Below are 13603 nucleotides of genomic sequence, written 5' to 3' on the forward strand. Positions count from 1 at the left end.
TATTCACAGGAGGAGTTGACAAAAAAGAAAAAAAGACAAAAGGTATGAAATTTGCTTTTAAACCTGCCTACTTATCCAGAGTTTTCTATGCTCAGAAAAATTAAATACAATGTACTATGAAACCTATAATGCTTTCATTCTTTTATCAATGTCAAAGAACAAGGCTAAAAGTTGTTACCCATTAGGAATCTGTCCAGTACTATAACGAACTGTGATCAATACTAATTGTTGATCTGATTAAAAGATCTTCTCATGCCCATTAATCTGTTTCAATCCATTTGTCTCACAATTAGTCTCCACAGGCTTTAAGATACCCAATTCCTCTTTATCATGAAGCAGTCCCCATTACTGTTGTTACTACAGAGAGATCTAGCGTTTGGGGTGGGGGGTGTGTAGCCCTTAAATACATTCAACCCTTCATTCAAAGTTGAGGCACTAATGATTCACACTCACGTTTCAAGCAGAAAAGCCAATTGAAAAAGTATAGTCAACACTTCAGTGTTAAGAAAAACACAGCAAGTTTTTCTTTAACTTGCCTCAGGAGGCCAACTATAATGTATCAAACTGTATTACACAAGAATTGTATAAATCTTTTAGAAAAAAAAAAACCTGCAATGTATTTGTTTTTATTAGAAGAAGGATTTTAGAGTGTAGAAATATAGATAGGCAATTTCCACTCTATATTTAAATTTCAAGCTTATTGTTATTTCTTAAATAAAACTACTTTAACAGATAGTGAGAAGTACTCCCAACTTTGGGTTTTTGAATAATTTACTTATAGATATTGAGTTATTAAGTGATGGTTTTGTAATCCTTAAGATATTTTTAAAAAGCTAGTTAGCATGATCATAAAAATTATTAAGTGTACCATCTGGGTCAAATGAATGGAAAAAACAAATGTTGCCCTTGAAAAAAAAAATTCCCCATATTCTTGGTCCTTAAATTCAACTTCATTTTGACCAACTGTTAACTGAATTTGGTCTTTGTATTTAGAAACTTATCTTATGAAAATCTACTTCCTTCACCACTCCCACTGAATATATATTTGCTAGTGATATGATTCTACAAAGTTACACTAAGTTACAGTCCTGCATCTGTTTGCAGTTTTATCTAACTAAGTCAACAGTCTCTCACACACAGCTCTTTGAACAGAATTTTCCTTTTTTTACTAAAAAAAAAAAAATACTCTCCCAGCTCTCTACAACCTGAGTTAAATAGAAAAAAAGGGGTGGGGAAGAGAAAGCATATCTAATTTTAGACATCAGATCTGAAGATTTAGGGGCCAAATCCTAAAATCCTTTTTGGTGTTTGGTTCTCAATCTTTCATGTAAGCCTTACTTTCATGTCAGTCTTAAGATCACATTACCAAATACACAACTGTGTTGCTCCTAGGGGTCAGATTTTATATTAGGCTATATTTCAGTTTATTAAAGCAAATATTCTGTTTGGTATTGTTTTACTTTTTTGTTTTCCTTTTAAATTAGGTGGCACTCAGATTAAAAAAAAAGAAAAAGGAAGAATGAGGTCCAATCAGCTCCTTAATGTATAAGATCAGACAAGACCAAATGCACTTTATTAATGCACATTTGCTTATCAATAGTATTCTTAAAACATGAACAACCAGCTGAGAATATCTGAACTATCACCATTCTCTTTAAAAAAATATTTTTATTGACTTTTAGAGAGAGAGAAAGGGAGAAGGAGAGAGAGACATAAGCATTGATGTGAGAGTGAAACATCAATAGGCTGCCTCCTGCACACCCCCCATTAGGGACTGAGACTGAAACCCAAGCATGTGCCTACTGAGAATTGAACAGGCAACACTTTGGGGTACAGGACAACATCCAACCAACTGAGCCACACCAGCCAGGGCTGAACTATCAGCATATTCATATTCTCTCTCTCTCTCTCTCTCTCTCTCTCTCTGTCTTTTTAGATCAGCATTTTTTAAAGAAAAGAACCCAGTATGAAATGCCAGAAGTGCATTCACTTTGGAGGTGAAAAAGCACCCATTTGTATTTGTGTGTGTGTGTGTGTGTGTGTGTGTAAGTGTATGTATGTGTGTGGATATATAAATACATACATTCATGTGTGTGTGTGTATATATATATATACATACAGTCTTAGATAGATAGATAGTCATGTGCTATTTAATGATGGGTATACATTCTGAGAGATGCGTTGTCAGGTGATTTTATTGTACAAACATCATGGGGTGTACTTACACAAACCTAGATGGTCTAGCCTACTACACACCTTGGCTATGTGATACAGCCTATTGCTCCTAGGCTAAAAACCTGTACAGCATGTTACAATACAAAACAGCACGAGATTAAACCAAGCACAAGAGAAAATGATGCAATCAAGAAATTTAGTAAACACCAGATGTATGAGGCTGCTGGTGTTTTACAGGGCATACTGTTTTACAGCAAACTTTTTTCTTATAAGTAGAAAGAGTACACTCTAAAATAATGTTAAAAAGGTAAAGAACAACCTCGGTTGCTCAAACTTAATTCATTCCAGAAGGCTGTTCGAAAAGCGATTTGTCAGAAAACGGAATCAACCCTGGCAATGAAGGTGAAATGGGGCCAGGACACCTCACATCCACTACTAATATGCTGTCTGATCCATAAGAGCAGGAATTGTTTCTGTTCTGCTCCCACTGTACCCCCATCACCTAGTAAAGTATATAGGACATGGCAGGCCCTCAGTAAATAGTTGCTAAGTAAATATTGCACAAGTTAGTAAAAAAAATATTTCCTCTCTGAGCCCTTGATTTCTTATAATGCAAAAGGGTTGGACTAGAACAATACATTCACTTTAAGCTCTATTAAGTCATACTTCGGTAAACTATAATTTCTAAATGCACCACATAAAGCATCAGTAAAATTACTCCAAGACATCCGGGTCTGAAAACACCCTAGTCACAAGGTTTCATAATATCTTACATCATCTTACTTATGCAGTCCCACATAAGATAAACAATGAATTTGCCCTGTTGAATATAATGAAACAGCTCAAAACTGCTAGGGCAGGGAGAGATAAAAACTAGCTATTGTAGAAATAATATAACATAAAATATGTCTGACCAATCAGCTAAAAAGGGAGAGAAGTTGGTGTTCTTAAAAACAATAAAAATAGAAGCATCAAAATTTAACTTGTTCAGATGTTTGCAGAATGAGAAAAATCTGTTAGCTGATTTAACAAAATAATCTTACTGTGAAGACAGAACACTTATTTTTTAAAATAGTATAACATAGATTTATCTCCCACAATCAATTGTTAATTAAAAATTACCTCCTAACCTTTTACAACTTTCTCCAAAAAGGAAAAATAAATTATTTTTATCCCATTATTTTAAATAATATCTCAAATAACAGAGCAGCACCTTAACTATATCATAAAACCACTAGTTCATGAAGTCAGGTTTTATTAAATATATTTGCTGAAGACTGAAATGGAATTAAAGCATGTCCCTTATCTATAAAAAATTTAAGTGGTTTTCAAATCACCCCTAATCATTATCGGCAGAAAGTTTCACTTCTAAATATTTCAAACCTCTTTGTGGAAGCTTGTTATATACAGGGTGGGGCAAAGGTATGGTGATAATTGTGAATACATGAAACAGAGTTTATTCTTGTATTGTTATTTAATATATTATTTTCCATACGAATAACTGTAAGCCTACTTTTGCCCCACTCTGTATAAGAAACACTGGAATCAGAAAACTCTAGAAAGTATGGAGTCCGCACACATAGAGCCCAATCTGGGTACACATGGCTTGACATAAAAAGTCAAAGAGTAATTCAAGTTTAAGTAAAGGCACATGAAGAGAAATGTCATAAGTTACTTTATAATGTGACTAACTGCCAATAAAAACAAAAGGAAGACCGAAGGCATTTCATCATGGGCAAATTCTAAGAAGAGAAAAAGTTTATACTGATGACATTTTCATGGGATGGCATGTTCTTTCTGGTTACTCTTAATTAAACAGTCTAAGCCTGTGTATTAAAAACAAAAAAGGTTATTATTCAAAGGATACCAAAACCCTAAAATCAACAGTAGCTGTTTTTATAACATTTAAAAGAAAAGGTACACAATCCAAACTTACTTTAACAATTCTTTTAAATATAGCATTCTGGAAGCCTTGTACATTGCTGTTGGGAATATAGAATGGTGCAGCCAATGTGGTAAACAGTTTGGTGATTCCTTAAAAGCTAACCATAGAATTACCATATGCCCTAGCAATTCAACTCCTGAGTACATATCCAAAATGTTTAAAAACAAGGACTCAAACAGATGATACTTGTACACCAACGTTCATAGCAGCAGCATCCACAGTAGCCAAAAGGTGGGAACAACTCTGTGCCCATCAACAGATGAATGGATGAAGGAGATGTATACATATACAAACAATGGGCTATTTCTCAGTTGCAAAAAGGAATGAAGTTCTGATACATGCTACAAAATGGATGAACCTTAAAACATGCTAAATGAATGAAGTGAGCCAGATGCAGGACAAATATACGATTCCAGTTATATGAAATATCTAGAATAGGCAAATTTATAGAGATAGAAAGATTAGAAGTTACCAGTATATAAATGTATCATACACCTGAAACTAATAAACATTGTATGTCAACTATAAACTGAACAATTAAAAACAATTACCAGGGGCTGGGGAGGAGAAGAAAATAGGGACTTAATGCTTAATAGTTACAGAGTTTCTGTTTGGGGTTGATGAAAAGGTTTTATAAATAGACAGTGGTGATACAGTTGTACAATACAACACTGAGTAAATTAATGCCACTTAATTCTACATTTAAAGATGGTAGAAATGGCAAACTTTATGATTGACATATCTATATATCAGTATCTATGTATACACCACCACATTTTTTTAAAGAGCAACAGCATTCCATGGTTACCACATAGATTAAAATGTAAAAGTTACTGCCTTTATATAAAATGGAGAGAACTGGTGGTCATCACCATTAACCAAGTTGTCCAACTTGGTCATTGGCAGCCTGACCTGAGGTGCCTCCTAATATGACATGATCTATATAATGGCCTTACTGGAAAGTCTGACCTGAATCTTAGCATAAAGAAAATGATAAATCTAGAATATGGTTCTGTAGGACAACTGGCCTAGGCTCTTCGAAGGATTTACCATTATTAAGAAAAGAGAGTGTTGATATGACTGTTTTAGATTGGGGAAACTAAAAAAAAACCACCACAAAAGCCAAGTGCAGTTTTTGAACCCTGACTGGGTCTAATTTGCAGGAAAAGGAGCTATAAAGAATATTTGGGGGGGGGGAGACCAAGATGGCGGCGTAGGTAAACACCGGAGACCGCTGCCGCAAACAACCATTTCAAAAATACAACTAAAAGACTGAACGGACATCACCCAGAACCACAGGAAGGCTGGCTGAAGAGAGACTCTACAACTAGAAGGAAAGAGAACAGCAAATCGAGGCTCAGAGGCGGCGCAGTGTGGAAAATACAAAGGTGCCGAGGTGCGCGCGCAAAGCGGGCTGGTGGCTGAGGGCGCGGTTGTCGTTTTCTGTCGGGAGTGAGTCTCAGACTCTGGGCTCCAGATCCGGGCGAGTCTCTAGGGACCCAGACTCAAACAGGAGAAGTGGGATTATCCGGCATCAGTTGGAACCTGAGGGCAGCTTTCTCTCCGAGGTTTGCAGCGGCTGCCGGGGTTCTGAGAAGCAGAGCCTCTGGGAAAGGGACTGAGCGTGGCCATAACTGCTCCCTCCGCCCGCCCTGTTGATCCCGCCCCGCCCAAAGCCTGAGCACAGCCATTTGCCGATCGCCTCAGGCAAAGGCTGGATTAGCGCCTCCCCAGAAGGCAGACGTTTTCCATACAGCTGATTCCTACAGCCAGTTGGCCTGGGGGTCAAATCCCTCTAGTGTTAACTACAACAATTAAGGCTTGGCTAGAACAAGACTGCGCACAGAGACCACAAGGGGGTGCACCAAGAAAGCATAAAAGATGCGGAGACAAAAAAACATGACAGAAATGGAGGATATGGAGCTAAGAATCGCAATTTTGAGGGCTTGCCATAAATTTGTGCAGAGCCTCACGAAAACTAATGAGACCCTCGATGCTACGATAAAGAAATTAGAAAGTAAGCATACACGGACTGAAATAAAGAATATTATACCCAATAGCAGACCAGAGGAGTACAATAATCAAACCAAAGATTCGACAAAAAACACCCAATTGGAAAAGCAAAATGAAAAAAGAATCCGAAAGTGTGAAGATAGTGTAAGGAGCCTCTGGGACAGCTTTAAGCGGTCTAATATCAGAGTCATTGGAGTGCCAGAAGATGAGAGACAGCAAGATATTGAAAACCTATTTCAAGAAATAATGGCAGAAAACTTCCCCCACCTGGAGAAAGAAATGGACTTACAGGTCCAAGAAGCGCAGAGAACCCCAAACAAAAGGAATCCAAAGAGGACCACACCAAGACACATCATCATTAAAATACCAAGAGCAAAAGACAAAGAGAAAATCTTAAAAGCAGCAAGAGAAAGAGGCTCAATTACCTACAAGGGAATACCCATACGACTGTCAGCTGATTTCTCAACAGAAACTTTGCAGGCCAGAAGGGAATGGCAAGAAATATTCAAAGTGCTGAATACCAAGAACCTACAACCAAGATTACTTTATCCAGCAAAGCTATCATTCAGAATTGAAGGTCAGATAAAGAGCTTCACAGATAAGGAAAAGCTAAAGGAGTTCATCACCGCCAAACCAGTATTATATGAAATGCTGAAAGGTATCCTTTAAGAAGAGGAAGAAGAAGAAAAAGGTAAAGATACAAATTATGAACAACAAACATGCATCTATCAACAAATGAATCTAAGAATCAAGTGAATAAATAACCTAATGTACAGAATGAACTGGTGACTATAATAGAATCAGGGACATAGAAAGGGAATAGACTGACTATTCTTGGGGGAAAAAGGGGTGTGGGAGATGCGGGAAGTGACTGGACAAAAATCATGCACCTATGGATGAACACAGTGGGTGGGGAGTGAGGGTGGAGGGTGGGGTGGGAGCTGGAAGGAGGGGAGTTATGGGGGGGAAAAAGAGGAACAAATGTAATAATCTGAACAATAAAGATTTAATTTAAAAAAAAAAAAAAGAATATTTTGGGGATAACAGAAGAAATTTGAATTATGGACACCATGTGGAATGATAGTATTGAATTATCACTGATTTCTCAGTTATAGTAATGGTATTTGGTTATACAAGAGAATGTCCCTATACTTAGGAACTACATGCTGAGGTACTCACAGGTGCAGTGTCATGAAATCTGCAACTACTTTTGGAAAGTTTGACAAAAGAGAATAAAGGTGAAGGAGGAAGGGAGGGAGGGAGAGAGCAGGCTGGAACATCTGGGGTAAGATAACAGTGAATTTAAATGAAGGATATAGGGGTACTCATGCAGTTTTCTTTTGATTTGACTGTGAGTTTGAAAATTTCAAAATAAAAAAAAAGAGTTTAGAAAATTAGAATTTTTCAGTTTCCTCGTTTCCACTCAGAGTATACTAAAGGAAGCTAAACGAACAATGGGAAAAATGTAGCAAATTCAGTGCTTCACATACCTTCTACGTCATACCAGTGTGCACCATTCGTGATCCCGTCTGTGAAAGTCTCATCTTCCTCTCCGGGGCAGTGAGGTGCCCCTGTTTTCATGATGGGGTGGTTTGAGGCGTAGGCTTTTGCCAGGTATTTAAATACTTCATCATCTGAGGTTTTGCTATAGATTCCAGTGGCCTTATGTTCTGGAGAATCATCAAAAGGATAGCTTGCTACCACTGAGCCACCATGCAGATTTCCAGAAAGCACGAACCTTTGAAAAGAAAGCCAGGTCACATATCTCTAAAAAAAAAAACAACAAACAAAAACCCAACACAGAAGACACCATGTATTTAAAAATGTTACATCTTTCAGCCTTGGCCCATGTGGCTCAGTTGGTTGGAGCATCGTCCCATATATCGAAAGGTTGTGGGTTCGATTTCCAGTTAGGACACATACCTACATTGTGGGTTCTATCCCCGGTCTGGTCAGGGCCTGCGTGGAAGGAACCAATCAATGTTCTCTCTCACATTGATTTTTTTCTCTCTCTCCCCTTCATTCCCTCCCTCCCTCCCTCTCTTCCTCCCCTCTCTCTAAAATCAATAAGCATATCCTCAAGCGAGAATTTAAAAATTTTTTTTATATCTTTCATAAATACAGTATCTCTCTTGATACCTAGAAAACAACTCTATCAGTTATTATAAGTAGATCAACAAAAACAAATGGAAAGAAAGTATTATCAATTTAACAAATTTTAAACAGTTTTTACAATTCTAATTAACTTCAAATATCTTAAAGTTTTTTCCCATCATTAAAAAAGTAGTTGGATAACACAATATAAATTAATATTTTCAGGAGACATCTTATTCAGAGAATTCTAAATTCATGTATTAGGTCAAACAATGTGTATTTGCCAATATTCAATCTTTTTTGACCTACAAAGTGGCAATTTCATACAGTTCAACCTAAAACATGTATTTCATAATGTGTTAATTTCATAGAAAGTGTGCCTTGTGTAAATAAATATTTGTTGAATACATTAGTTAGGTTAGTAACTTTCATGCTTTTTTAAGATAAGGGGTCTAATTTGAAACGGGATGTGTTCACAATACACTAAATTCACGTTTTCAAGAGAAAAGCCACAGCTGAGAAGACTGGGGGTGAGGGGTGGGAGGAGGAACCTGATACACTGAGCTGCTTTCAGGGAAAAACAATACAGCACATGAAAGACTAGTCCTCCATTGCATCACTGTAAAAGCAGCTCTCTCTCTGGGCCCAAGGTTCCTGATTGGGCCATTAGAAAATAAACTGACAGGGAGGGAGACAAGACTGCTCCTATAAAAGAAACATTTTTACTTTTTTATGTTTCTACTTTTTAAAAAATATATATTTTATTTATTTTTTTACAGAGAGGAAGGGAGAGGGATAGAAAGTTAGAAACATCAATGAAAGAGAAACATTGATCAGCTGCCTCCTGCACACCCCCTATTGGGGATGTGCCCGCAACCCAGGTACATGCCCTTGACCGGAATCGAACCTAGGACCTTTCAGTCCGCAGACCGACGCTCTATCCACCGAACCAAACCAGTTAGGGCTATGTTTCTACTTTTGAGTGAACCCATTTACAATCTGGTCAAACTTATAAATACAGAAACACTCCTTTTATGGTGAAAGCTAAAGGCAAAAATAGACTGAAGTCCTATTTATACATCTCTCCCTCATGTAATAGTTCAAGTCATCACTATGAGTAGAGATTAAACATTTTTCTCTTTGTACTTAAAACTGGATTTTCTTGCTTCTGCCTTTTTGTTGTTGAAATGACCTGACCTACAGAAATCCTAAAGGGAGTTGATAAATAACATTTATTTCTACATGCTTGAAAGAATAAACTAAACGTATGGTATGTCTCAGAGGAGATCAAACAATGAAAACTACACAGAATCTGTTCATCAGCAGACAGAACTTAGCCATTAAAGACAGTGATTAAATACTTAAATAGACTATGAAAAGCGACTAATTAAAAACTAATATAATTAGCACTCTTCCAGACACACAGGAGAATGCCATTGGTATCATGGCAATAGCACAGGCTATGGAACCAGCCAAATGTGGGTAAGAACACTGTCTCCCAGACCCGTCTCACTAAAAACATGACCAGGAAAGTTACTGCCTTTACATTCATTGAACCCTAGTTTCTCTCTCATCTGTAAATGGGGATTAATGCTACCTGCTTCCCATGGTTGCCATAAGAATTAAGTAAAATAATACACATGAAACATCTCCAGCAAAACAACTGCTTCATAGCACCTGCTCAACAAATGTTCCTTCTTTGGAGAGCAGTAAGCTGTAGAACAGTGTTTGAAACCACTTGGAACTCACTGCTAAAGAGTGAACTGTTTAGGGAATCTTGTTTAGGGAATCACCGCCTTACAGACTATCCTTCTACTCCCCAGTACCAGAGCCAGACCTTGGATGACACAATGATACAAAAAAAAAACCCCAGAACTAATTACATAATCTAACATTCTAACTTCACCTTACATATCCCTCCTCCATAGTTTAAAGTATTAACAATTTACTTTCTGGGTTTCATGCCAAAAATAATTTGAAGACTTCCCCTCTCACCTCTCCACTTTGGGAAGTTATAAGAAGGGGCCCAGTTCAGGCAATTCATTCAGCAACAACTTTCTTGCGTGTCAACTATGTGCCAAACGGTCTATACACCAGACTAGGGAATACCCCCACGAAGAAACAAACACAGAATGCCCTCAAGACATTTGAATTCTACTGAAATAAAAATAATAACTAAATATTCTAAATAACTGAAACATGCTATTTTAATTACATATTTTCAATTAAAACAACATTCCAAGATTCTCTACTAAATGCTGTTTTTTTCTTTGTTCAACAATTCTTGCAACACTTTTTAGAAATATTAAAATGGCCAAACCAAATATGGTACTTATAGAACAATGATATATTTGTAATGTCCGAGAGTGATAAAATTCAATTATTAGATTTTCCTTACTCTATTTACAGTTTTAAAAGCACCACTGCCACTCTTTGTCAAACCAACTTTGCCTATCAACCCAATTTTATTTGAAAGGTATGTATGGTTTTCATTCAAATCAATTACTATACTTGACTTCAGCATCATATGTCATTCCTTGTGTAAGATTTAAAGTAGCTGCTAAGTATATTATAAATATTATAAACAAGAGTCTATAGATACTAAAATGTAAATCTCTAAGTTAACCCTATTATATTCTACAGATAATTCTATAAATAACTTTTAAAAATTAAGAAAACTTTATGTCTGATAAACTACATTCTAAAGATTGAAGAAATTGTAGATATACACACAATCCTCTACGAGTAATCTGTACCATCCCCCAATATAATGCTTTTCACAAAGATACCAAAAAAATGTATATGCTAATCTATTAAAATCTAAGTAGATATCTTTAATTAAAGATATATAGTGTGACAAAAAAAACATGGGAGTCAAGTAAATCATAAAATATTTAAATAATAGCTAAAATCTGTATATTTTCCTAAATATATGTCTCAATTATCAATAGCACAAAAACATCCCCTGGATGGTTTAAAGTGAGGAAAAGAAAATAAACTTCACTTTTCTAAGCAGGAGAAAGTAAGTCTTAAAATTTTACATAGTCAAAATAACAAAATCTATTTCTAATACAGCTAAGTGAATAGGATAACAAGAATATTATTCAAATGATTTATCTCACAAATACACCAAAAAAGGTAATTTCCCCATACAGACAGACTAATGCTTGTGGTTTTTAAATTTCCTATTCATAAAGCCAACTCTCTTTAATTAGGCTTCAGTCTCAAACTGTGTGTGTTTATGTTTTTTATTTTGATCACATCAGTGTCCTCTGCTATTAATAATTAAAGAATATGCATTTTGAGTTAATTTTTGAGGACAGGATGGATGGGTGTACTTTTCACCCTATACTGTATATAGTCACCTACTTTCTCTTCTAATTAGAGTTACATGTTTGAAGAATGGTTGGGTATGGTTAGAGTAGTCCACAATCACAGAACAAAGTGACTTTCTATGTAATACCAACTGAGACAGATGAGCTTTTAAAATCCTCACAAGTTCCTATCATTGAACTAGCTGGACCAGACCATATCTTATAATCATTAAATACTGGGGATATAAAAGAGTTAACCAGAGTGTGGATTTTGGGTTCCAAATTTAAAGTTTAAAGCTTTCTGTATAGCTTCAAGGTGACTTGCACCAAGACAAAGCTCATTTTCATTTTTGGTCAGAGCAGAACAGTGAATTGAAGAATCTAGCCACAGAATTTACATCCCTGCAAAGGTCGTGACAGGGCATTTTAAACATGTCACTGAAGCTGTGATGGCCCTTTCGGATGTGGCTTAGTTGGTTGGAGCATTGTCCTGTGCACTGAACGGCTGTGGATTCAATTCCCGATTAGGGCACATACCTGGGTTACCAGTTCATTCATTGATAGGTTGCCTCCCGAACACACCCTGACAGGGTATGTTCGGGAGGCAACCTGTCAATGTTTCTCCCTCCCTCTCATTTCCTCTCTCTCCAGAATCAATGAAAGCATATCCTCAGGTGAGGATTTAAAAAAAAGGGGGGGGGGGGGCAATGCAAACTGCATTTGATATATCATTTAGGAAAAACCCTGGCCATCACAGCTTCTGATAATAAGATATACATTAAAGTCACCCTAACTAGTGTGGCTCAGCTGGTTAGAGTGGGGTGCTGTACACGGAAAGTTGGTGGGTTTGATTCCTGGCAGGGCACATACCCAAGTTGCAGGTTCAATCCCTGGTTAGGGTATGTATGGGAGGCAATGGACCTATGTTTCTCTCTCACAGCAATGCTGCTTTCTCTCTCTCTCTTTCTCTCTCTCTCTCTTTCTCTCCCTCCCTCGCTCTCTCAAAGCAATGAAAAACATATCCTCAGGTGAGGATTTAAAAAAAGATGTAGCCCTAGCCGGTTTGGCTCAGCGAACAGAACGTCAGCCTGCGGACTGAAGGGTCCCGAGTTCGATTCCGATCAAGGGCACATCCCGAGGTTGCAGGCTCCATCCCCAGTAGGGGTCGTGCAGGAGGCAGCTGATCAATGATTCTGTCTCATCATTGATGTTTCTATCTCTCTCTCCCTCTCCCTTCCTCTCTGAAATCAATAAAAAATATATATTTTAAAAGATGTACATTATATTTCTTATGCGAATGTTCAGAGGTCATGACATGGTTATCTTTAAAAGAAAAATAATCTTCCCTGAAAGCATATGTGAAGTTAAAGATCTGCAAGGGATCTCAAAAGGAGGAGTACAGCTTTAAGATAAAAAGAATCTAGACATGTCACAAAGCCCACAAATTTTCTAGGTGCTCTATATACTGAGATCTTATAGAAGAGAGGATTCCAACTCCCACAGAGAAACTTCTTTGCTCATTATTACTTTCATCTTATCTGTCACTCCAAAATCTCCTTCAAATAAAGATGGAAAGATCAACAAGCCTCAGGAAGACACACAAAAAATGGGGATATCTTGGCAAAGCTGATCCCTGAGAAGGGAAGGCGGCGCATGCACCCTTCAGATGTTATTCCATCTGGATGGGCAGCGGATGGGCAGAGAGCAGTTTGGCTCCAGGGAAGACTCCTTTCTGGCATTCTGGTCCCTGTTTTCCCAGGATCATGGAATAGGAGCGATGGAAGAGACCTGAGGGATGACCTTCCTTTATTCCTTGCCTCCGTTTGGCTCAGTTCAAGTTCTACCTCTTCCACAGAGATAATCCATATTATTGCAGACCACACACACTCTGCAGGAGGAACAATCCTTACAAAGTTTTACTGGATACATAAACACACCCCATGTATATGTATAATATTCTTTTGTCATACACCAATTTCTTGAGATCCTCATGTGCTTTTCATTTTTTTAAATCCCACATGGTGCTTAATAACACTTACGGTGTGTACTGAGGGTGACCATA

The 13603-nt window shown here is 37.3% G+C and overlaps 1 protein-coding gene across 2 annotated transcripts in view; it reads right to left on the reverse strand.

Moving 5' to 3' along the window:
- Nucleotides 1-13603, reverse strand: part of CPD (carboxypeptidase D) — a 60672-nt gene that overhangs the window by 45543 nt on the left and 1526 nt on the right. For both annotated transcript variants that reach the window (XM_070394789.1, XM_070394788.1), the window contains exon 2: nucleotides 7624-7871. In XM_070394789.1, the coding sequence (XP_070250890.1) occupies nucleotides 7624-7871 (248 nt within the window). The remainder of the gene's footprint in view (nucleotides 1-7623; nucleotides 7872-13603) is intronic.

This window comes from Myotis yumanensis, unplaced genomic scaffold (genome assembly GCF_028538775.1).
Source record: "Myotis yumanensis isolate MYYU_CA2020_CCGP unplaced genomic scaffold, mMyoYum1.0.hap1 SCAF_16, whole genome shotgun sequence".
Lineage (NCBI taxonomy): Eukaryota > Metazoa > Chordata > Mammalia > Chiroptera > Vespertilionidae > Myotis > Myotis yumanensis.